The sequence below is a fragment of the Grus americana genome, chromosome 2 (assembly GCF_028858705.1).
Source record: "Grus americana isolate bGruAme1 chromosome 2, bGruAme1.mat, whole genome shotgun sequence".
NCBI lineage: Eukaryota > Metazoa > Chordata > Aves > Gruiformes > Gruidae > Grus > Grus americana.
The window spans coordinates 24100395-24126578 of record NC_072853.1 but is presented as its reverse complement, the minus strand read 5'-3'; the positions used below and the strand labels follow the sequence as shown (position 1 = coordinate 24126578).

General features: G+C 36.1%; 1 protein-coding gene across 7 annotated transcripts in view; it reads left to right on the top strand.

The window, feature by feature from the left end:
• VPS13B (vacuolar protein sorting 13 homolog B) overlaps positions 1 to 26184 on the top strand; it is a 485973-nt gene that overhangs the window by 268900 nt on the left and 190889 nt on the right. For 5 of the 7 annotated variants that reach the window (XM_054815083.1, XM_054815082.1, XM_054815085.1 and 2 more), the window contains 5 exons: positions 10607 to 10778; positions 11850 to 11964; positions 13668 to 13809; positions 15602 to 16010; positions 21635 to 21746. In XM_054815083.1, coding sequence (XP_054671058.1) covers positions 10607 to 10778; positions 11850 to 11964; positions 13668 to 13809; positions 15602 to 16010; positions 21635 to 21746 — 950 coding nt within the window. Of the gene's footprint in view, positions 1 to 10606; positions 10779 to 11849; positions 11965 to 13039; positions 13107 to 13667; positions 13810 to 15601; positions 16011 to 21634; positions 21747 to 26184 lie in introns of those variants that run through there. The other 2 variants (XR_008575696.1, XM_054815086.1) reach the window with 2 other exon arrangements.

The window sequence follows — 26184 nt, the reverse complement described above, 5'->3', positions numbered from 1 at the left end:
CATCACTAAAAATAAATCTCAAATTGTTTTGAAGCTATACAGTGAACGTTTGCAGATCACCATGTGTAAAGTAGCTAAGAACATTGTTCTTGAGACTGTGCACAGTCCCGATGTCTGTGAGTTGTGTAGTACTGTTGGGGGTGGGAAAGGGAAAGAGGTAGGAGAGTCACACTTGGCCAACCAGTGAGAAAGAATAAAAGGAACCACGTTTTCTTCTCATATTTCTAATAGACTATTTTAGACAATATAAATTAAATAATTTGTAACACAATGGTTGGCAGTGTCTCCATAACACATTCTCTTCTGCGGTTGGTGGCTGTTTCTGAACTTATTCAACATATTTCCTAGTATCAAAGCACAAGCTAGGTTTTCATTATAATTACATGGTTGCTGTCCTGTTCTTTGAGGTAAGGATTGTTACGAATTAAAAAATATATGTATTAAAAAAACAGGTAATGCATGTTCTCCGTCATTCTTTTTCACCAGTGAAAGCTGTTTGTCCTTTGAAAGTACTTAATCACTTAGTTTCCCTGTTTCCTTTTGCTAACTTACTTACTATCATCATACCTAGCTGTAGGTAGTGTGATCATTACATTGTGCTTCTCCTTTATTTGAAGAGGGTAGGATGTGAAGATGAGAGAGAGAATCTGGTCACTTCTGCTGTCTCCAACTGATGCTTTGAACTACTCCAGTCTGCTGAGTGCCTCAGTTATAGCCCATAATATAGACTTTATTTGAAGAAAAGTAACCTCCTTGGTATGTTCAAATAGGCACAGAACCCTGTTATAGATGCAGGGACACGTCTGAGTGGCATCTGCAGAGAGCGCTATACAGCTATTCCTCTGTCACAAAAGCAGACAAAGTCAACAGGCCTTGTAGACAAGAAACGTAGACAAGAAATGTAGACAGATTTTTTTTATTATTATTATTATTTTGTCTCCTGTGAACTACAGCAGCTAGTTCTACCTGTCAAATTGCCTAATGGGCTGCAGATGTCACTCTGTTATACCATACTATTTTCAATAAGGCCAGATTTTTCTTCTGGGTGAAGACACTGTCCTCTACAGTCTCTCCAAGTACAGATCATTATATATAAACATCTTTCTTGGACATAAGACTTTTTATCTGGAGACCCTGTTCACCTAACTAGTGAAATCCAAACAAGTATTTTGAAACCCAATTGCATTGTCTTGCACCAAAGTACAGTTATGGGCTGAGTATTTTTCCAGGTACCTTCTGAAGAAGTCATTTTAATTTCAAAAGTGTAGAAGTGGGGCAAGGGATGTGAGAGTAACCTAATGTTTGTCAGCTTCATATGTCATGGTATTCTTCAAGTACTCTTCAGAGACTGGAATAGAAAATCTGAGCCATGGGTAGGGATTGGTGGTGTTTGGAGACAAGAAGGCAAAAGTTACATTTAATACCTCACAGAACTGTGATGTCAGGAAAGTTAACCAACTGAGAATAAGTGATACTGCATGGAAGCGGAGGATGACTGAAAAAGGCATGCTTTCAGTGAACAGTCAAGGGGAAAGGAAGGTGGAGCTTTGGAGGAGGAGCTTTGGGGAGGTAGCTGAGAAGACTGAAACAGCATTCCACCATTTTCCTGGATCTGATTTATCTCTGTCTGTGGTTTTACTGCTGGTTGGAGCTGGACCACACCTTTCCCTTCCCACAGAGTCTGAATTCCATCAAGGGAGCAATAAAAGCAGATGAGGCAGTTATAGTGCAGGCACTCACTGGTCAGGAGACCTAACAGCAACAAAACCTTGCTTGGTTGCTGTCTTGATACTGGCAGATCTGAAAAGAACTTGCGAATACCTGGAGAAAGCGAAAAATACTTTTATTTTAATCTCTTTAAATACTGTGTACTTAACATCTTTACCTTCTCTAAAATGCTAGTATTGATTACTGATAGATGCATATTTTGGTCTTTAGAAATGTGAAGGAACTTAATATTGGCTTAATGTTACCACAAAGAAGTCAGTGGGAGCAAGTCTAGGTCCATGTTGTTTGATTTGAAACATACCATCCTGTATTTGTAAATTATAACTTATTTTCAGACTATTATAACAGTAATGTTTTTAATGAAATAAATAGAGGAGGTAATACATAAAAATTGAGTGCATCAGCCCCAATTTCACCTTGCAGCTGTATATTTTATAGTCATTATTGCTGATAAGCAGCAATGAAGTATATAGAGCAATTAAACAATATGTATTTCTACAGGTTTGACTTATGGAGATTTTCCAGAATTTTGCATTTATTCAGAGTCTCTATTTTGTTCATATGTTCCTATATTTTTAAATGTTGAAACCTTGAAGTCTTTTGAACAAAAATACCTTGCTGCAATAGGTACGGGATTTTTAACTTTAGAGATTTTACAGCTAATGTGTTATTTTGTTCTGTGGGAGACAAATGATTATTTTTAAAGCTTCTTTCAGCTGCAACGGACTTGCTATAAATGAATCGGAAGAAAGCAAACTCTCACAACTGTTTATATTAAACAGGAAAAGAAGTAATTTGTTTATGTGATCTGTGGATGATTTATATTTTAAGCCGCGTGTAATTCTTTTCATGCTGACAAGTTGATAGTGAGCACCACAGTCCTATGTGGATAAAGCTACCTAGCTTACTGAATTTTAGTCTGGGTGGTGGTAAGACAGGGAAACATGAGTGAGAGGCTTAAGTACTGGAGGGCTGGAAACAGTTAATCATTTTTACCATCCCTCCTTTGGAACAGCAAAAGCAAAGGTAGGACAGACTACAACAGGCCACTTGTTACTGTTTACTTAAGTACAAACAGTGGTAGAAGTGTTTAGTCCTTGGGGAAACTCAGTGATTGAGCAAGAACGCAGAAGTTATTTTGATAAGGCATAGCATTAGTGTGGCCAAACTGTGATCATCCGTGAGCTTTAGGCAGGCCAAGGATGAAGGCCTCATATGTTTGGGTCTTCCTGATGAACAAAGATAAATTCTGCTAAGAAAATAAACTCAGTATATTGGTCAATTTGCAACAATTGGTGAAAGAATTAAATTGTATATTTTAGGACTTGGCATGAGAAGTTGTGGGAAAATATTTCAGGGTTTCTGACTCTGGCTTGATTTTTCTGTAGATCTGGAAACAGAGCAGAAAATTAATACATAAACATATTTAACAATACCACGCTGGGTGCTGAAAATCCAAAATGAAAATTGAAACTGCATGAGAAGCAAAAGCACAGTCTCTTTTCTCACTTCAGTTTCTTAGTTTTTCACTGCAAAAAATTTCTAAGAATTTGAGCTTATTTAAAAAAAAAAAAAGTCAGCTACTGCAGACCATTAGTTTTTCAGCCCCTGTGACTCTGCTGAATGGTTCTGGTTACAGTACGATTAACAGAAGGCTAAGAAGAAATGCAATCTCTTCATTTTTCCCCTCCCAAAGGACAGCCATATAGCAACGTCTGCCTTCAGAGGAGCATCTGCAGCACTTCTGCCACTGAGAAAGAGAATGGGCCAATTCAACTGTTTATGCATGTTTAAATGGCAGAAAAAATTTTGATAGTATGTTCACATTGAAGTAGGGGATGGGTGGAGTGAGTAACCCAGTAACCTCTGACAGGGACATGGTGCTGAGCAGCTGGGGATGTCTGTAGATAAGCTCTGCAGCTGCCATCGCTGCAAACAGAAGAGGTTATCGCTAAAAGCCTCAGCTTAAGGCAGTTTTAGCTATACTGTCAAGTTAGCTAGTCCAAGCAGTTGTACTCACAGGTAACCTGTAATACCGTATGGGAACACAGTAACCGGGGTAGAGAATTGCAGTGCAAAGCTAAGCACAAGCGAGTTGAGCCCTGGTTAGGACTTGCAGGCCTGTGGTAGAACACATTACAAACTCCTGCAATTACAGGTCCAGGTGCCAGACCCCCAACGTACTCTGCCTCTGGCTGTGTCCAGAGGTTCACAATGACTTTATTGCTGATAACATTGTTTTACATTGACATCCTCCATTTGACCCCTAGAAATTCAAGGACTGTTTTTCTTTTTCAGGTTCATTTCCAAAAATGCATGCATGTGTAGGCCTTACTTGTGCACTGACTAAATGAAGTTTTGTTCTACAGCTACGCAATTGTGTGCTACGCAATTTGAATAGGATTTAATAAAGCCACCTCACATGCTACAGAAATTAAAGTGTGAGAAACATCTGCGAATGAGGCAAGCATAAGCACAAACAACATTGGAATGGTGCCAGCGAAAGCTTAGCCCCAGCAATAGCAACGGGAACTGCAAGCACCTTGGCCTCTTTTCCTCACCTGTGTATTTTTTGGTTACAGCGTTTCAGATATACGGCCTCTTCAATTATGCATTTAGAAGAGGACAGAGAAGTTTCTAGTGATACATCTGGGTCTGTACCTGTAAAATTCAGGGTTTCCTGCTTTTTAAATTTGCTTGCACATTCCTGGGTTAATTTGCTTTTTATGTATGTCTGGGGTTATGCTAGATAAATGCAGTTCTTCAAGAATCCCACAAATACTGTTGTAAGTAACCTTGTGCCAAAATTATCAACTGGCTGATTCTCTGAGAGGCATAGTTGATCAGTCAATATCTTCAGAAAAATAAGCTTAAAGAAAAGTGTGGGAAAATGATAGCCTCAGTTTTCTACAGAACAAAGTTATCTGTATACTCAAACCACTAAACAAAAACAGCTCTCTGTGGAAAAAAAAGTTAACAAAATGCATGAAACATCTGAAAACATTAAATTATGAAAATAAAAGAACCCAATTATAAAATTAAAAACTTTCCATGGTGGCAGTATGTATTTGCTGTTAACTGTACCCCTTTAAGTTTAATTTAGTATTGTTTTCTTCTTTTTTAACTATCAGAAATGTAGAGACCTGCCAAAATTTTAGAACAAAGTTGATTTTCATACAAAAAGCATTTTGGAACATGTCCAATGGGAGAGTGAGGGTGTGTATGGAGGGTGGGGAGGAGACTGTCTCTTCCCACTCCCTGCATCATGGTTTCTAAGTTACAGTTTGGCAAATTAGGTGTGCCTATAGTACAAAAAGAACTTAAAAAATGCTCCAGCTCAAAAAAAATAAAAAGGAAAATACTTTTTATAGAATGAAAAAAATAGCTGCAAATCAGTCCACAGAACATCAACATTGGCTTGAACTTTGACTTGAACTGTAAATAAACATATTATCAGGTTTAAATAAGTATTGTTTCTTTCTTTCCTTAACCTTTAATTGGCTTCCACTTCTCGCTACACTGTGAAATCCATCTGAGGATCTCAGCTAAGGGAAATTATTTTTGGCTGGCTCCTTCCTTCAGAGCTGCCTTGCTGAAGGGATCCCCCAGTTCCAAACTACCATTGACTCCAATGTCTGTAGAGCATGTGAGGTTTGATGAGAACAGTCTTGCCAGACACAATGAAACTCCCCAAAGAAGCATCATCTTTTAGGGGTATCATTCAAAGGTAAATTAGGAAGATGTGGGAAGTTACTGGAAGGCAGAGTGTCAAAGAACCGTTTGGATGAACTATACGAAAGAAACAAGAAGAAGGAAGGAATTTATTGGCAGAAATTAAAAGGCTCAGAACTGATGCCATGCTGATGGCATGAAATTGCAGATCATGAAATACGATGACGCTTCTCTGATGACAGAATGAGGACTTTGCAAATAAAGACTCATCAAGAAGGAAGACAGGATTCTCAAAGTATGGTGGTTTTTCTAGGTCTGGAAGGATACATTTTTGCTCCTGCTTTTTGTAGCTTCACAAGTAGGCAGAGTAGATAGTTGGAGGGGAGGCAGGCTAGTGTTTCAAAAGGGTGGACAGGGACAGTCAGAGGATGCCAAAATGGCTGGTTGTTGTTGCTTCCTGGATTATGCCACTGTCCTGTCAATGGAGCCTGCCATTTCAGGAGAAGCAATAAGGACTAACATTGGTTAGCGCTGGAGAAGTGGCTACTCGAGCTACATCCTTTCAATTGCTGGGGGACTTCCAGGCCTGACAGTCTCCAAGGCTGTTTCCCAGTTTTCATTCCTTCCCCATACTTTTCCATTCCAAAGACAGGCACCGGCATCCTTGAAGAAACAAAACTGAGTTTTGCTTACAGTGCTGAAAAGATACCTACTCCCATGTTGCTGTCAGTGCTGCCTTGTAGGACAATTCAGTGGCACTGGAGAGAGTGGAGTTCTTTGCGAAGACAATAGGAAATGTCTTGCAAAGGCACTGTTACTAAACAGTACTTGGAGATAGAAGTCTTTGAACAAAAAGGTCTGGTAAGAGGCAGGAAGTATCTCGCTGGGGAAGCAAATAGGAAATATGAGTAAGAGTTTGGCAGAAAGGAGTTAACCTCTGCCCTGAATGTGTTATTTAGCAGGTTCTACCACCCTTTTATGTTTTCATCTTGTTGGGTGCCGTACGTCCACAGTGCCACGCTTGCTTTGGAGTTGGATGCATCTTAGTCAAATGACCTATCTGAGGTTTCTCCAATTAGATGTCCTTCTGTGGTAGACATTAAATATTATTAGATATCCAGCAGGAGATAGGTCCTGCTACATTTAATAATCTAAATTTGCAGACAATGTAAGAGAAAAATGGAAGAAGGAAGAGTAAACAAATTATAAAAGCAAGAGGGTCATGTTCAGTCCATGGCTTGGAGAGGGATTTCAGGTGGTTTTGTGTAAGGAAGTTTGCTCAATGAGAGCACAATGGAGAAGAAATGCTCAAAAGAGAAATGACAGGGACGGAAGCAGGAAGGGAGAGAAGGCATAGTACGTGGCTAAAGTTTTTAAAAAAAAAAAAAGTTGCCTTGAGCAGGTCCTTTCTCCCATTTAATTTATAATCTATAATCTAGTTGACTTCATGCAACCAAGGCATAGGTGTTAGTTTTCTTCAGTTTGTTTCTGCAGGTCTTTGGTACATCCAGCTCTGTGTTCATTCATTCATATTCTCTCTCTCTCTCTCTCTCTCTCTCTCTCTCTCTCTCTGACCATTAATAAGTAATCAAGCATTTTATGGCAGACATCTAGAAGATTTATGTAGAATAAAGACGTAACAGACAAAATCTATCATAGGATAATGAATATATAATAAGCATTCCAATTTATTATCCTATTTGCCTTTTCATAGTTAAGGTGCACCTTTTCAGAGGTTAGTACTGCCAATATTACATGATTTTCTTACCCTTTTGTTAGTTCTTTTGAAGGTGAGCTACTTGTTTTTCCTATGTGTTGAAACTCTCCATTGTTGGTCTTTCATGCTCTGTGATCTCATTCCTATGTGGCATTCACAAATCCAGTGAGTAACATCTTTTTTTAGTCTGACTTGTACACTATCACCTAATTCCATATCCATAGTCTTTGACACATTATGACTTATATTTAAGGAAATCTTCCCAATTATGACAGCACTTGCTTTCTGTACACTAATGAAACACTTCTCATAGAGAATGTTTTCTTGATCATGAACTATTTGCAGAAAAATAGGCATTTTTTTATTTGCTGTTCACCAGCTACTGATGAATAGTAATGATAGCACTAATCTCTAATCCTCGAGATTTACAAAATTGAACTACTTAATTTTTAGAAATGCCAGCTTTAATTCAAGTAACTGGCAGGGTATCTTTTTTCTGTGGTGCTTTTTGGGTTTTTAAACAGATTTCTTTAATACAGTCAACACAAACTTGTACATAGACAGTGTTGAACATACCTGAATTATGCACTAGCTAGTTATATTCATAATGAAAAGACACCATTAGATGGATTAATAGTCTTGAACCATGGTAAAGTTAGACTTGGACTCGTGTTCCTTTACGTTTTCCTCTTCACAAATGGTATCTGAAGAGCAAAAGCCCACTGTCATTTGAATGACATTGATAAAGCAGAATCTCAGTCCATAAAACACATGTTGAAGTTTGTTTCTAAATCTGTCAATGATGGTATTTTAAAAATTGCACAAGATTATAATTATATATAATGTTATGGAAATACCACTGATTTTTCTTAAAATTTAATTGAATAGAGTAGGATATTTCTTTTCTTTCTGAATTGTGTAATTTCACCATGGAATGAGCATTACAGTGCTATATACCATCTCCCTCCATCAGTCCTTAGCCTGAAGGTTTGTCTTACTTGAGCTGTGGCCTGATTTTTTTCATTTGTTTTAAAAAGTGCGATGAGGAGATTGAAAAATACATATATATATATATTTATTCCACTAAGAAACCTTGTACGAATAGCAGATAACTTTCTGCAACTCTGGAGTCTAACATTTTTTCAAATGATGGTCACCTATGGCTCTACAGGTAGTCTGTTCAGAGCTGTAAGCAATAATGCCTTATTTAATAAATATAAAAATAAATAGAAGTATACCTGTTTTCTTTCATACATTTTGATTAATGCAAAGCCACCATCACCTTAAACAATTGAAGGTGAATTGAATCTTAATTCTCATTTCAGCACTTCATATTATGTCTGTTGAACTGGTCCAGATCTTGTAGTCTCATGTTTGGGTATTGTTTTCCAGTAACATATGTTAGTTCCTCATATGAATGAATATCTGGAGTGGTAAGTTCTCTATGTCAGCTGTTGACAACGTGGATGGTATCACTGAGTTTTTCAAGGGTAAAGGTTACTGCACACAGACAGAAACAGCAAATGTACTTTGTCTGTGTCTTCTAAGAGTTTTGCTGGGACCAAAAAAGAAAAAAAAAAAAAGAATTTGAGTGACATAGAGCTGAAAGCTTGAAGCAGAAGTTGTGTTTCAGTGTTTCTCTGAAAAAGAAAGTGGTAATCATATTCTTCATTATGCACTAAGTTCTAAAAGCACAATGTCATCTGCTCCATTTGGTGTATGTCAGATAGCCCAGAGTCACAATGGATTGTGTGCAAAACTTTTGTAAGATTTTGACCTACCTTCTTGTCTTCTCTTAAAGTTACATTACTGATAAGAGAACATGTATACATGGTATAAATCCTATAATTAAACTGTAGGCCTGAGTTGATTGAAAATGTGATTTATCAACATAAATGGTTCCATATGAGCTATGTCATTTGGCTTGGAATAAGTTCTACCCATCCAGAAAATAGATTGCTAACAGAATTCCCATACTCACATTCTCCAGTCTTGGACTGCAGAATGAGTCAAGTACTGTCAGATTTTAAATTTTGCTACTGAAAGTAAGTTTTTCTGGGACATCTGAAGCTGAAGTGAGTGCATTGTCATTTCTTGCCTGACAGGTTAAAATGGATTCAAACAAACTGCCATGCTTTCTATGTAGGTCTGATTCCAGGGTGTCTTCCATTATTAAATTATTCCATATTAAATTATCTCAGTCATTAGATAAATGTCAAAATTCCCAAACATGTTGTTCATCATAAGTTGCAATTCCTAATCCCCAAAACCTTCACTGAAAGTTAAGACCTTGGGTGTTTATTGGTCGGTGAATCCTAGAAACAGCTTGGTCTTTATGGATCAAAGTGACATTACCCTGTTCCTTTCATTTTGTGCCTGAATAATGAAGGAAACTTGCAACACTTGGAGTTGCAAGTGAAGATACTGGTGGATTTTTAGTGGCTTCTGGTTGACATTAGTGATTTATATGTCCACTGCATTCAGTTTAATAAGCTGTAAACACTAGGAGCTGATGAGCAATTGCATGTTTGCATCTTTCCTTTCCTATCTGGAGGCAGTAAGTTCCAGCAAAGGGGCAGGATGAAGTCCTATGCCTGGTAAATATTTCAATTGTGCCATCAAGATGGCTGGCAAATATTTCAGTTGTGCCATCAAGAATTATCAGAACATGCCCACAGGACTCTAATCAGCCCTTGTAACAGGATTTTCAGTATAGCTTTCATTTGGCATATTCTTGTCCTAAAAACGTTAAGCTTTGTGTCTTCTTTGTTAAACTCTTAATGTTTTAGGGAATGAATGGAGATTGTTGATGGCACAGAAGCTTCTACAAGCTCATTTGACAACATATCATATAAGAATATCAGAAGTGACAATCATGTTTTTTAAATGACAGAAATATTTTAAAAGTGGCAACTAAAATGTTTCCAGTTCTTACAAAAAGCTATTATTTTGTGAAATCATTTTCCCAGGCAGTTACAGGGAAGCACATAGAAAAAGGGAAAAGAAAACTAAACCCAACCAAACCCAGTGTGTATGTAATATAGAAGTATTATGGCCATACGAACTGGCTTTTCATTTGGCATCTCCAACAGCTCTTTCTTCCTTTACCTTCCAGATATGCACAAGCCTGCTTATCCCCTTTCCCATTGCATCTCAGAATATTCCTATCAGCCTGTGTTTTTTCATTGATGGTAGTAGTTCGTTAGTGTAGAGTTATTGAGGAAAGCTCACTATGCCAAGCGGAACTAAGTCATGGAACCTTACAGTTCTACCATATAATCTTTCCCAAAGTCTATTATCTCTACTTAAGAAAAGGGGAATATACTTTTTTTTTTCTCCTGGTGTTCAAAAATGGCTTAATTCAGATACGCTATTAATGAATCTGTATTTATATAGTTTGGGCATCTACATCAGTCTAGACAGAAGAAAGAAAGAGGAGTGGTGAAAAGCAATACATTTTTTTCCTCAGCTATTGCATCTATTTCATAGGGTGATTCTCTTCAGGGAGGTGATGATTCTCCATTTTCAGACTCGATTACATTGGAACAAACAACAAGTAATATCGGAGTCTCAAGTGGACGTGTCAGCCTATGGATGCAGTGGATGTTGCCAAAAATTACTATAAAATTGTTTGCTCCTGATCCTAGAAATAATGGCACAGGTATTCAGCATTTTTTCCCCTAATATACTATTTTAAATTCCAGATGTTATTTTACAGCACCATATTAGCTACTCAGAGCATTTATTGACAATATTAAACACTGTAATGCAGAAATAATGGATTGGATCTATATTTTAAACTACAGTGACAAGCTAGTTAGGTTAGTGCATGTAATCAAAATTCAGTGTTGTTCTTTGGCATAAAATTCACCCTCCATGTGGAAAGACTATGATATTAAATTGGAAATAAGTTGGTTATTTTACTTAATAGAATGCTGCATTTATTGCCTGAGAAGCAATCATGCTTCATTTTGATATGATTTAGTAGTATATTTTGTTTATGTCCATGTGTAGACATGGACATGTAGCTTTGTATTGATAATTTCAAATTTAAATTTAACATAATCAACATAGTATAATCCTTAAGGTCATAGGAAGTTTAATATGGAGTTGAACACAGAAGTTCCAACTTTGGTGTTGAAAAGACAAATATGTGTGGCACACAGCTTTTCTTTTTTCCTTTGAGGTTAAAGTTGGATTATCATCCGGGCAATAATTGTTTGAGAGGAACTCAGATTCTATGGATGTACTGCAGGACTTCAAATATTTTTTTGTTAGGAAACACTGATGCTTAGCAATTAACATTGTTACTCATAGAAATGTGAAAAAATAAGGAGAGTAATGATTAAAGCCAATTTTCAAAGAGATGTACTTGAACCTTTGATTTTAAAAAACTAATTACGTGGGAGAAAGAAATCTCAAGTATTGTTAGAGTAAATATCTTGGCAAATATTTTTTTTACATTTTTTTCAGGAATTATACTATGAACACCTGAACTAAAACCCCCATGCATAAGTGTCTCTACACATTTGTATAAAAAGTTTGGATTCTAGGATATTTTTTTATTCCTATCTGTGTGACACTTGATTCAAAAAGTGCTTTATGAAAAAGCTCTGACTAGGAGTAGAATCATCCCTGTTACAAAATATAGTGTCTCAGATATATTTCTTACTTAAAAACTTGCAAGTTTCAGATTAATAACTAATAATTTTATTTTCTTTGACTATTGCAGAAGTTTGTGTTGTCAGTGAATTAGAAGATCTCAGTGCCTCAGTGGATATGCAGGATGTCTATACCAAAATCAAATGTAAAATAGAAAGCTTCAATATTGACCATTACAGAAACAGGTAATTCCTGTGAAGTTATTCTGCTTTAATTTCAGACTGAAAGAAGGTGACAGGTGGTTTTTTATTATTAATAAATTCTTAACTTGAATTTAAGGTAATTGTTCAATTTAAATGACATTATTTTAACCTTTTAAGTAATAAAAATCAGAATTACATTATCTCAGACTGTATGTCTTGCAACTTCAGCAAGTCTTGTTAGTTGAATAGTTTGCTGCATCAATGTGACTGTGTTCATTTGGCACCCAGATGCACGGTTCTGTAGAGAGATTGCATGTGCCACCTTGTAGCTTGTCTTGGCCATGAACACACTAGTCTTGACAAAATAAGAGACAGCCTATGTAGTCTTTGATCAATTGGGTTAGTGTTTGCCATTACAGACCAACAGATTCCGTTATGGGAGACAAATTAAGAGAAAACAGAATAGTTGTTGTGTTACTGCCTGAGAGGAAAAGAAAGATAGTTAAAAGCTTCAGAATATTTTTTGGCATTGAAAAGAAGCACAAATCATGTTGACTTAGGAGCCAATGTCTGCAAGGTCTTATTGGACAATTATTGGATTCGCTATGTAAAAAAAGGAAAGAGACTTAGTATCAACTTAGTGAAGTTACCAACATTTCTCAGACTTTTTTTTCTGATCAGCTGTCTAAAAAAATTTGAATTCCTGTTCTTTTGCCTAAGTTATAAATGCAGTTATTGTTTGTACATATTGTAATACTTGATAATCAAAATTGGTACTATATATTTTAAAATCAAGTCATGGTGCTTTAAAATGCTTTGGAATCCCAGTAGCTAGGTGCTTTTAACAAGCTGCTTTGTCCACAGATTCTATGGAAAACCTGAGAGAAGATATTTCACTCCCAGGAGCCTAATGCTCCATTAGAAATGTTTTCAACTTCAGGGTGTTCTTGTTTTCTAAAGTTATATGGAAGCTTTAAAAAAAAAAAGTTATTCTACTTGACAAAATTGTTACTGTTCTCATTTCATAATCTCTTCAGAGTACCTTACTCTGTCTTTAAATCTCTATGGACTAAAACCAAAAGCAGAGATTAGATAAGGTGAACGTTCTGTCTTCCAGGCCAGGGGAAGACTGGCAGTCAGGACATTTTGAAGGAATATTTCTACAATGCAGAGAAAAGCTTTTGGTGAGATTTCTTTAGTAAACTAAGGTGTTTACCTGAATAACTCTTCTTAAGCAACATATTTTTCTTCATTGTAAGAAGAATGATTACAAGAACTATAGTGCAAAGCACATTATAATATGTAATAGCTCATTTTTTCTAAATAATACTGTGATTTTGTAACTTATATGAGTACAGCTTTTCGTTCACAGTTTCTTGGTTCTTGTAATCGTTCTCCTCCTCATTCTAATAAAGCTCTCTGCTGAAAATCCAGGGGTAAGTTCCTTTTCTGTGTGCAGGATTTTACTATACTTTTATTCTCATGTGTCTTGACCTCTTGCTATAAGTTGTCCTTCCACATAAAATTTTACAAAATTTCTTTCTCTTTTTTTACCATTTTTTTGCTTGATCTGATTGAATTTCAGCTTTTTAGGAAAATGTATGGCATGGGCTTTATCTTGCAGGTACATGGAACCATGCAAGTTTAATGTTTTTGTTTGGGTTTTTTTTTGCCTATAGCAATTATTTATTTGTTTCTTTTTATCTTCCCCTCTTCCATGTCTCGTTCATTTTCATTACTTGAAGTCTTGGGGAAGATTCTTGGTCTCTGGGGCAATATGGAGGTGTGTTCCTTTCCTGTACTGACAAGCTGAACAGACGTACGTTGTTGGTTCGACCCATCAGCAAGCAGGACCCTTTCAGTAATTTCTCTGGCTTCTTTCCCTCTGTAAGAATCTTTTTAAAATTTTTACTACAGAACTTCCACTAACAGATACCAGTTGGTGTAGGAAAAAAAAAAAAATAGATGTCATATGACTTTAGTTTCTTGTCATCTAATTATTTTATTTTTTGTGCCGTATAGGTTTATTGATTATAGTAGTTGTGTTATTTCCCACTTATCCTTCAGTGATAGTTGTCAGTCATTTTTTGGTGGATATGGGAATGAGGGTTGATGGTTCACAACCTGGTACATAACAGCAGTCCACTGAAGTCAATGGAATTCATTTATATTCAAAGTGAGCACATGCAGTAATGTTTGGAGGCCAAATATATAAAAGCCAGTACTGGATGCTGCATTTTATTCATGTAATTCTGGTGTCTACTTAGGGATTTAAGTACTTTGTATTACTGCAATATACCTTTATCCAACCTTTTAAAATTACTTCTTATAATTATGATATTGCAACAATTGACAATTTCATATTTGAGTCTTTCTTTTGAATGCTTGGAACATCACTTGCTGATTCAGAGTATCTCCGTGTGAGATATTTAACCCCTTTTTTCTTGCCTGTTTATCCTTGAAAGACTTTATGATATTGGACTCTTCACTAATGTATAGCTGTATTGAGTCTTTTTATATTAGTGGAAGTTCTGTGTAGTCTGATTTATTTTTGTCATGAATATTGATTGGTAATACTTGCTTTTATTCTGTTTGTTTCAATTCTTATAGGAAATTAACTGACTGATTTGTTTTAATTCACTTAAAAGCTTTCAGTTTTTCAGCATTTAATCTATGTATCCTGTTTATTTAAGAAAGAGATGTTGTTCTTCTACCAACAAGGTTTAAATTACATTAAATTGGTTTTAATCAAATTTAAGATGCTGAAAGAAGCAACTACTTGCAAAATGTAGTTGCTTTCATTTGTGATCACATGATTAAAGCTAATATTTAAACAATCTTATAGAATTATACCAAAATGTTTATTACACTGGTGAAATAATAGTATCCCTAGTTATTATTTTTACATTTTTCACTCACTAACAATGTATGACTGAAAGACTTTCAAAGATAATATGAAAACGGTACTATACATCTTCTGGGAGCTAAGCATCTGATTTTCGTCTTTATCTAGGAGATCTGTCCTTCTAAGTGAAGGAATCTGCTATTTCTAATGTATAGTGCAATGTACCTGTATTTAAGCGATGTGCTTTAGCACGTGCTACAGCTATTCTTGTTAAATACTCAGAAGCGATGAGGGCAAAACCAGTTCAGTTCTTAGAGTAGTTAGTTGACTATGGGTGATTTATACACCCATGTTTAGATGGAGTGACACTATCTCAGCACCCAAACGTTATTTTAGCCCCTATGGTGTTTGCACATACAGAAGGAACAATGTGAGGGAGTAAGATCTACCTTTAAAATGTCTAAAGTGAAGGAGAAATCAAAATATTTAACTGTGTGAAAGATTATCAGAAAATACTTGGTAAATTTAGACTTGAATATATGGGGGTTTTTTGGCTGATTCGATTTGAATCTCATACAATATAAATAATCAGCAAAGAAAAAAGTGTTCAGCAATTCATAGTTTTAGCTGACAGAATACAGTGAAGTGTGGACACACTGTGGACAAATTGTCCATTCAAAAAAAATGAAAGAAATTTTTTCCACCATTCAGAGATCATGGAAAGCTGTTAGAAAATGCAGAACCCTAAACATTCTAAGGGAGAATATGGCAATTGATGGATGTTATATGTGTACGTTTTTGCAGCAGTTTATTTATTTTTTTTCCTTGAAACAGACAACTGCAAAACTTTTAGATGGCTCACACCAACAACATGGATTTCTTTCTCTCACTTACACCAAAGCTGTGACAAAAAATGTCCGGCACAAACTGATATCAAGAAATGAACGAAGAACATTCCATAAGCTATCAGAAGGTCACACTGATGGTTCTCCTCACTTTCTTCATGAGATTCTTCTCTCTGCTCAGGCCTTTGATGTGGTCCTCTGTTTTCCTTTGCTTAATGCGATTGCAAGCATTTTTCAAGCCAGGTTGCCAAGGAGTCAAAAAGAGAAAAGAAAATCACCGGGCCAACCTATGAGGACTCATGCTCTAACTTCCCGCAACTTGCCTCTGATTTATGTCAACACTGGTGTAATAAGAGTCTTCTTTCCCAAAAATGAGGAAGATCATCATACTGCAGAAGGTACAGTATTTTATGTTGGAGATTTTTTGCCGTTCAATATTGTAGACAAATACTCTTAAGTTAAGTTGCTGACCATTGCTAGGGCTTCAGTTTTAAGGGTCGGAGTTAGGAAACATCTAACATTCATGCTACTTGTCTGCCGATTTGCTGAAAAGTTTTTTAGGGATTTATTTCATTTTTGCTTTCCCAGTTCCTATAGAGTGGATTTAAAATTATGAAACAAAAATGATCAAGAATTGTGGAAAGAGAACTTAACCCAATTCTGCAGTGGTGATTCTTGTGTCAGCTCTCATTATGCTGATGCAGTTCAGTCTTCCGTAGTTGCCTGTTCCAGCGATGGAGTGTAAGCAGGGAGCCTTAGCTCTTGTGGAAATTGGCACCTAGAAAACCATGCAGTAGGGAAGCACGTAGATATTCTAGTTCAGTTTGGAGAAAGTTATTGAAACATACCTTGTGATTGCTGTGCAACAGGTGATATAGTTTATCATTTCTTTAGTAAGGCTTTGTTGAAGCTATTCAGACTTCCTTATGTAAGAAGCTTTCAGGTGTTTGCAGAGGTGTGGATAGCATAAACTGTCCTTTCAAACAACAGTAAGTAGCCATTTGATCTATGGATAATAGGTTTTTTTCTGTAAGAAATTGTTTTCTCTTCATACATAAAAATATATTTACATTTCCATTACAATCTTTATATATAAATAAAGATATGCTGATGTTAAAATTACACTTTGTAACAGCTAGTGGGAATGCTGTCGCTTCCATTATCAACAATTCTTTTTGAGATTAAAAAAAAAGGAAAAAATTTTTTTACTGGTATCATGATACGTTTACATGAGTCCTATAGGTACGGAGGGTTTTTTACTATTATACATGATAGCACACAATATAATCCTAAGAGTATAGTCTTTAAATTTTTCTCATAACCTAATTGCAAGAAGTGTAGACAATGAGAATTTACATAGATCATTTTTTTGCCAGCATCCTCTGCAATTTTCCAACTGGGAATGCTGAAAACACAAGAAGATAAAATTAGACTGGCTGTGTTGGCAAGAAAGAATTATGATTCTTGTTGGAAGGGAGTTCTAGGGCATGCTGTCAAGGAAATCTTTTTTTAAAAGTATGTTTTTGTAGCTTTGTAGCTGTATACTTCATTAAAAAGAAATTATAAAAAACTTTATCTTGTTGCTGTCCCTTGCTTGAAAAACACATGCAAAGATCAGAATTGTCATGATTAAGCAAGGATGTAGGAAGAAAAACTATGGATGCTTTTAAAGATTAGCTTTACTAAATAAGAAAGCCAGCTAACCTCTTCCACTGGAAAATTCTGAAATAACATCACTGTGAAAATCAGTACCATTCTCCTTTCATTTCTTCTTTCACCCCAGATTTTCCCCAAACTCTCATCTGTTTCTGAATGAGAAATAAATCGCTTCTCTCTTCTACTGCTTATTGTCTTCAAGAACAATAGAAATTAGAAACATTAATAAGGAGTAAGAGTTGAATATGACCCACATTACTGGTGTGCTGGGTCAGAAAAGTGTTATAGATTGTGGAGATGTGCCCCCATAAGACCTCACTCATCATTTATTGACTAAGAGAGATTTTTAATCCATTAAGATTTATGTGTTTCAAGTTGTGATGACTGCAGTAAAAGGAGAAAAACAATTACCTCAGTTTCTCTTCTACTCAATCGTCTGCTGTTCATACCTTGTACCTAGTGATGGCTACCAAAACTATCCTGCCCCAACTGTGACTTACCATAAAGAGTTAAAAAAAAAAGCAAATCTGTTCTTTATTCATGCAGTCCAAACCCAAACTTGCACCATGACCGGTGGTGCACAAACACTATGAAATAATCAAAATCATGATTTTTTTTCCTGAGGAATTTACCTACACGCATGTGTGAATACACCCACACAGTTTTATAACATTTTAGCTTCATGGATTTTGCAGCAGCACAAGATTAACGTTTCTTTTTGTGGTGGATTTGAGGGCAGCCTTCTATCCTAGGCAATAAGCAATGCTGCTTTCCCTCAGAGTTTGATTCGTTAATACATCAGGTGGTGTTTCAAGCTCTGGCCAACAGCCCTCGCTTACTTAGTGATGAAGTAAAGACAACTAAATATGTAAAAGCAATATATAACAAATAGAAACAAGAAATACTGTGTAGCAGAACACTATAAATAAAAATTGTAAATTGCAAAAAAAATTATAAGAAGTGGGAAAGACAGGGAAAATCCACATCTGGCTGGTTTGAGGACAACAGGAACTTTTTTTAATATGTACTAGGACCAAAATATCAGGGTTCACTAGAAAGGACATGATAAATTTGTTGATAGTGAAAAAGAAAAGGCGGCATACTGAATAAACGTATGTCCTGCATTTGTAGAAGTGATATATTCTTGTCAAATGGGCATGACTCCCTACTTTGAAGTCATAACATATGGTCTGTAACATCCTCCTTGCTTACTATTAAACAGTTTCAAATCAGGCAGAATAACTTGTGCTCAGGGATCTTAGTCTTCTGAGGCTAATTTTTAACACACCTTGGAAGAGCAGGTTTTAGACAGCTGAAGGTGTATCTAGTAAAATGAAAAGTGTGATGGTGAAATAAAATTAAGACAGGTAGTTTTATTGCTCTCCCTCAGAGAATGTAAAGAAAAAATATTACAGGATTCAGTTAACAAAGAATTACGTATGTGTTACTCTATAATAAATATGGTTTTATGGAAAATTAGTCTTGTTAAACGCATCTGATTTCCATTCTTCACTGTAGTTACAATTCTAAGTTGGTAAAATGTTTACAAAGATTTGATATGCTTAGACTTTTGTAAGGAGTTTGATATTGTGTTTCATGGTATTCTAATTTAAATTCATCCCCATATGATATCTGCGGAAGTGTTAAATGAACTAAAAATGGCTAACTGGAAGTCTAAAAGAAATAGTCAATTGGGAATAAGAAGTGAAATTGGTATTTAAAAATCTGAAAGTAAATATAAAACCATTGCTACTAGCATCAACGTATGTTCCAAAGAATTTCCTGAGGAAAAAAATGTTAAGGGCTCTATAGGCCATGCATCTGGATCACTGTGCTTATATCACTGCTTGTAGAAAATATTCTAAATCTTCTAAAGCTAAAGTTAGATAGCAAGGAAAAAAAATGATGCAAACTGTATTTTTGGGACTGGAGAGACCATCCTGGGAAACAGTGGCTGAAAACAGCTTAAGGGTCACAGTGGGCTGAGTGAAAAGAAATAAGGGCAGTAGCTGTATTTCTGCATATGGGGGATAATGGAATATCATGCCCAATTTGCTTTTTATTATAAAAATGGGAATTGATAAAACTGGAGGGAGTGCTAGAAAAGCACCACAAATGTTAATCAAGTGCTGGAGAAGAAGCCTTAACAAGGAAGGATTAAAAGAGCATAATGTGTTTAGCTCAGCAAAAAGAAGACTGAGATGAGGGGGTAAAACCAAGTGAGATTGGGAACAACACTATTACACGTAGGTCTGTAAATTTTTCCTAGATTGTACTTATATTTTGTAGTGCAGGTTTTTTTGCCCCTCAAGTTTTTAAGTATTTACAATGATTGTGATGATGTTTACTGTGTTATTCCCATATTTTGAAAAGCTAATGGGAGAATTCATGGGTTAATGAATGGAGATATGAATTCATCATCCTAAGTCCTGCTCACATTACCACTCATTAGAAAACAGCTGAAAATATTAATGCCTGTAATTCTTTCTGGTTTAAAGTTGACTTAATTCCTTAACCTACAGGAAGCTGTACACAGAAGAGCCTTGCTCAGCCTTGAAAAAAATAATCCTAAACCGCTTACATAATAGAGACTGTGATGAGTAGTCCTGTGTTTGCTTTGCTAAGTGTCAGAGACAAAATTCTTAGCCCAAGATATATTTTATTAAGAACCACTTCTCAGAATAAGGCATTTGCCACCTAATTAAGTTGCAATTACAATATTAAGTATATTTAATACCTTCACTCCTTTTTTCTTATGTAGTAGAAAAAAAATCCAACATGTTAAGTGCACAGTGGCAGGAATTCTAATACTTAGTACAAAGCCTTACTCATTTTTTTGATCTAAAAGTTGAAAAATGGTCTCTGATTTAGTCACAAACGGGATTTTGTTGTCAGCTTAACTTTTCTACCTTAGTTATAGCAACATTCTGGCAACCAAACCATCAATATATGGTTTTGCTCGGCTTTGGGGACTAAAAGATTTGACTTTGCTTTTCAAGTAGATGAGGTTCTTTTAAGTAAATTGCTTGTGTTCTGATTTAGTTGTGTCATGGAACTGGTGTTACCACTCTGCTGCATGTCTACTGTGGTATTTCCTACAGTTGTTTCAAAATATCATATTGGAATTTCTGTGATTTCTTATATCTGTTTAAAAATATACATATGTATGTATGTAGCTGCAAAGCATGGTGTCTTATTCACCAAGACGTTAACGAACCTGGGGAAGCCATTTTTTAAGCTCATAGATGTCGCTGGTTCTTTCCACACCAAGCATTTCACTCTTCAGCAAAATATTTAAACTCTGCCCTGCTACTGTTGTTTTATTTTCAGAACTCGTATATGACAGTCTTGCAGAATTTCCTTGGACGTGGAAGCAAGTGTGATCACGTTCTGTCCTTGTTATGTATCGCACTGGTGTTGAAGTGAACCATTTCACTTCAGAGGATGAGCTCTTTGAGCTTGCATCACATGTTCTCAGGGGCTTCCTAGTTACTATGAAGTCTTCTGAGCAGAAGTTTATATCCAAAAGCTTTGTGTATGTCTGTGTCTGCTGAGGAGGAGATGCAGTAGACTCAGTCTTTTCCTGTATGGAAACTTCACAGAGTTTGTTTACTACAAGAAATGTGGTGCTGTTTTTTTCTGGGCAGAACTTTGGGTTTCTATCTAATGTGACCACTGCCTTTAAAACTAAGAATTTATACATGTGGCTGAAATTTGAATATGATGGAGATGAAGTGGAAAGCAGAGATTTTTCTTCTTGGAGTAATTTAGTTATTGATGTGGAATTTACTGTCCAGTACTACATCTTGTTCTTTGTATATGTGTCAGATTTCAGATTCTCTTGTTTCAGTCCTTGTGTTTGAACTTTTCATGTGTGTTGCAACCCATACCAAATGCTGCTAGGATGGTTACATTTGTAATATCCTGCAGTGTTTTACATCTAAGGGACTTGGGCCCATATTAAAAAGGGTGCGTGATTGGGAGAGCTTTACATGCTGGTATTTCAGCAGATAATTATTGGAGAAACAGACAGATCACAAAGAAGTCTGTGGGATCAACATCATTTTGGACAAAAAAAAATTGAAATAAAAAAGCATCAGAGAAAACAGGAGGTCACAGACCAGGATTTAGTTGTGTGCTAAAACTCTGTGGGGAAATTAAATGACAATAGTTTTGTCTTTTATGTATCACAACAGTGCTATTAATTTTATGGGGTTTGTTTGCATTAGTTCTTGCTCCTGAGCAGAACTGAATCCTTAGCAGACATTCGTATTTAGATTTTTTTTTAAGAATTAGTTTTTCAGTGTTTCTGCTCTATGCATTTGAATTTTAATCAAACACATATTTTCTCTTCTCCTAACTACAGCTAATCCAGCAATTAAAGAAGACACTTTGGTTCTCAAGATTGGATCCGTCTCTATGGCACCTCAGGCTGACAACCCTCTTAGTAGAGCCGTGCTCAGAAAAGACATTTATCAGTAAGTGTTGGGGGCGGGGGGTGGGTTTTCATATATGGTCTCAGAAAAATTCATTTTGGGAGAAGTTAATTGATCAATAAAATGGGTACGTGCAGCCTGTAAAAATACTTTTCACATACAATCTTTTGATATTCAAAACCAGGTTTTTCTGATTTTCTTCACTTGTGGGCTTTCAAATCCATTTAGACAAATCAAGTTCTTCTGTGAAGTGCTGATGAATAACAGAATTTAAATGTCAAGTCATTACAAAGCTTAAGCTCACAGATGAGAACATTTTAAGAGGCTTTCTTTTATTCAGCTACTACTAAGTTTACCTAAGAGTAAAGGAAATTTTTTGTGACTACCAAAGTGCTCAGTAGCCGTATAGTGTGAAGGAGATAGATCTTAATAATATAAATGGTAAACATATATTCAAACTGTAAGATTCTTGATGTCATGTAGATCAAAGCTGAAAGGAACACAAACTTCTAAGGAGCTCTTTCCCAGTAAACACATTTTCTGTGAAAATGTCATGCTCTGGATTGTGTCACTAAGTATGTGCAAACCACACTAATCATATATAGGCAGCAAAACTGGTGAACATATGTAATCAACATGATAAAAGTAATATATGATCCTTAGTAGAGTTGGCACTGTTGCCAGACATGAAAGTACGGTTGCAAATAATACCAAGTGAGAAAAGTCACAGAAATACAGATGAACAAGTGTCTTATACTTCCCGTTGGTCTGTTTTTCAGATGTGGCAATATTTTTAACTACTTCATAGTGCTCTTCAATAGAAATTACAAACATCAAAATCTTTTCCCAGCAGTAAAACATTTACTGCCTAGAAAATGACAGCAAGTTTTACTTTTTGTCAAGACTAGGATTTTTAGGAGACCATGAAATATCTCCAGTTTCTCTTCTGATCACTTAGAAGTTGTACGAGAGTCTTTTTCTTCATATTTGCATGTGGAAATATTTAAATTAGTGGTTTTGTTTGTATGTTTGGTTATAGTAGTTTGTTTGGGGTTTGTTTTGTTTTGTTTTAAATGAGCATTGTATCTCTTGTATAATGGAGATTTCATGGAAGAAATCCTACAGCCTGGCACCAGCGAGGCCTTTGGGTGGCAGGGCCTGATCCAACTCTCAATGTGCCCACAGATAAGAGATCTTCCCAATGTTTGTACAGGCTTCTGCCCTCTCTGTCCAAGGAGACTCCCATCTGATAACTGCTTTGAGAGTTACAGAACCAAATGTAGGTTCCGCTCTTCTCACAGTAACTAAAAATTTAGCAGAAAATTCCACTATTGTAAAGTGGAATCTGCAAGTTCCAGTGTCTGTAAGGTCGTTTCTGTCACCTGGGGGAACTGTGCAGTGTTCCTTGTATGCACATTACACATCAGTGAGTAAGCAACAAAAGGGATGTGATTTACATCTAAAATCAATGAACCTGTGCCAATTTACATTTTTGAGTCTGGTATTTTTGGATCTGTGGCTTTACCTGAAATGCAGAAATTCCATGCTTTTCAAACCAAAAGTCACTCAATTGCTTAAAGGTTCTGATATCCTTTTGCATTATGGCTCTCTGGGTCTTATATAATGTTCTGGACTAGATTTGTGCAATGAATATTTGGGTTTTCTAGTTTTATACAGTTATGATATGCTCCAGTTCTCCTTTAGAAACTGAGACACCAAATGGGTAAGGTAGAAATAAGCACTGGGCCACAAACGTCTCTCATCTGACTGTTACTGACTTCTTTGTGACCAGTCTCACAACATCATGCTTCCTGTGTCTTTTTCGGAGAAATGTCTACCATTTTCAGTAATTTCCTCTAACTGCTTCGGTGACCATTCTTCTAATTTCTCAGCAGCTGTCAAATGACTCAGTCTTATCTTTGTTCCTGTAATCATCCAATTATACTAGCTTTAGTGTTTTTAAAATACGTCGGGGCAGAGTGTCAAGTTACTTCGCAGAGTTTTATGAGACAATATTGAAGTTGGTAGTGGGTGGTCTTTCGGTTTTGGGAAGAGGGTTACTATTTTGATCTGTTTAAGCAAGCTTCAACACTTTCGAGCAATATGAATTTATTTTTTTTTAATTAAAAATATGAAGATTCCAGTTTGGAGTCAAAGTAGATGCATTTTCTAATTACCTATTCTTTGCTTTAGAACATACTGTAGTTGCAGAAGCATGGTTGAAGATAGCCGTTCATTTTCTTACACGGCAGTCACTGCTGTTAGACCAGTGGAGTTAATTTCACCATTTGCCATTTTTTCTGTAGAAAATAAAATAATGCAAAGGTTTTTGTATTGTTAGGGCAGGAGACACAGTCTGAATTCAAGGAAAAAAACAGTGGGATATTTTTAACACATAGGCCTTATGTTAGTATGTGTTTCTCCAAACATGAGATTTCTTAACTTACACAGTATTTGCCCATTTTAACCTGCCCACATAGCAAAAATGTGTAACTGGAGCTAATACATAATGCTTAAAAATCAAGTAGTAAAATGAGCAAACCCATACAATGTGTAGCTCATTAATTTTGTTGCAAGATTTCTTTAGTAAATATCAAAAGCAGTACAAGTAGTACTATATCCACCTTAAGAGACTCTACAAAAAAAAATAACAGCAGTCTGTTGATTACTGAAGAATTAGCTGCTACAGTATGTGAATAATCCCAACATGTCATCTTCTGTCTTTTTCCAACCTCTGTTCTCCTCTAATTTGCTGCTGCTGCTTTTAATAGAATAAAAGAAAATAAATCATTGTTTGAACCACTGTCTTTACAGCGTTTCTGGAGTGGGGATACAAACTTAATTTGCGGTGTCACTTTGGTTTAAACAGTCTTCTGTTTAGGTCTGAACTACAACCACATGCAATTAATGTCACTTTTGTAGTGTTTCATGGGAAAGAAGAATTTTTGCTTCTCATTTAGAAACTGTGCGTTTAGGAAAGGCTGAGAAACTTTTTCATGGCTAAAGGCTGATTAGAATTTCCAGATATCTTTTGACTTTGTCCCATAAATTCATACATGAAAAACTGAATGTGCTCATATATATCATTACCAGAATGCCAGTGCGTGAAAGGTAAATCTGGTATGGCTACAGGTCATACTAAATAAACTGGGCCACTTCTGGCCTGTAAGCTGAAGTGACTCCATCTTAAATAGCTTACTTGCTTAACTTGGAGAGAGAATGAAATTGAAAGTGGAATGTTGGAAAAATAATGTGCCCTAGAAGTTTGGGCACAAATATTTTTTCAGGTGATTATTGGAAGTCGGAAAGAAATGTATTGACATAGTAAATTCAGTTTTCTTATACCATATAAAAATTAGTCTAAAAATAACTATTTCCTCCAGTAGAAAATGGCTTAAATAAGTTTAGACTATTAATACATGTAGTAAACAAAGATGCATGTACCATAACAGTAAATATAGGGCTTGTGAAAGAAATACAATGACACATGTTTAGCTGGTCACAGTATGAGACAATTTCTCCTTTTCAATTTATTTTTCCTACTGAATCCTAGGAGTTGGTTTTTTTAATGATTTCTCATGAATTTCTGATTCTTAAACCCCAGCTAAGGTGTGTCTGTCTTCAACAAATATGACCAGAATTGTATGTTCCCATCAAGAAACTGCCAGTTCTGTGGAGCAGAAGTCTTGTAGATACCAGAAGGCCTTGGGATGGGGCCAGGGACCGGAATAAAGGAGATTTTGAGTAAGGATGCAAGCGAGGCAGCTGCCTAACCTGGCTAAAGAGAGGGAAGAGCAGTTAATTAAAACTGTGGAAGAGTCAGATAGTCAGAGTAAATGAAATTTCTTCTAAGCAGTGAAGGAGAGAACGACATTTTTGTGGGTTTTAATTACCCGATCATGTTAATCTTGGGATTGAGTGAGCTGCTGCTTGGAGACGACTCAGCAGGTTGCAGAAAAACAAGATGACATGGTCATTTCTTGGCTTGTGTGATCCTGCTGTGTATCTTAGAACTTTTGAAGTGGCCAAATGAATGGTCAAATACGTTTGACAAAACAGAGAAAAGTCTAGAGTTTGGGGCAGGAAGAGTGCTGAGATGGGGAAATCATGTTAATGCCCTGATGGAGTGAAAGTCAGCCAGTTATTTGATATCAGAGAAATTACATTGGAGGGAAATTTTATGAATGCTTTAACTACAGGAAAAAACAAACATCTCTTTGGAGGAAAAAAAATTGCATTTCTCAGGCCTGGGCTCGCTCTTGTTTGGTTCTCTGGTATCCAGTAAGATAAAAATTCCAACTGAAGTTTTGTTCCTCAAGATCTTCATAAAACTCTCTCATCTGTGGATTCTTTGGTACCTGACATCAAAGATATGCTTCTGCTACAGTTACATTTTGTGTAGCAAAATTAAGAACTTTATGCCAGCTACACAGAGACTTTTAGCAGTTGCAGTGTTTGTAGCAATGCTTTGTTCTCTTTG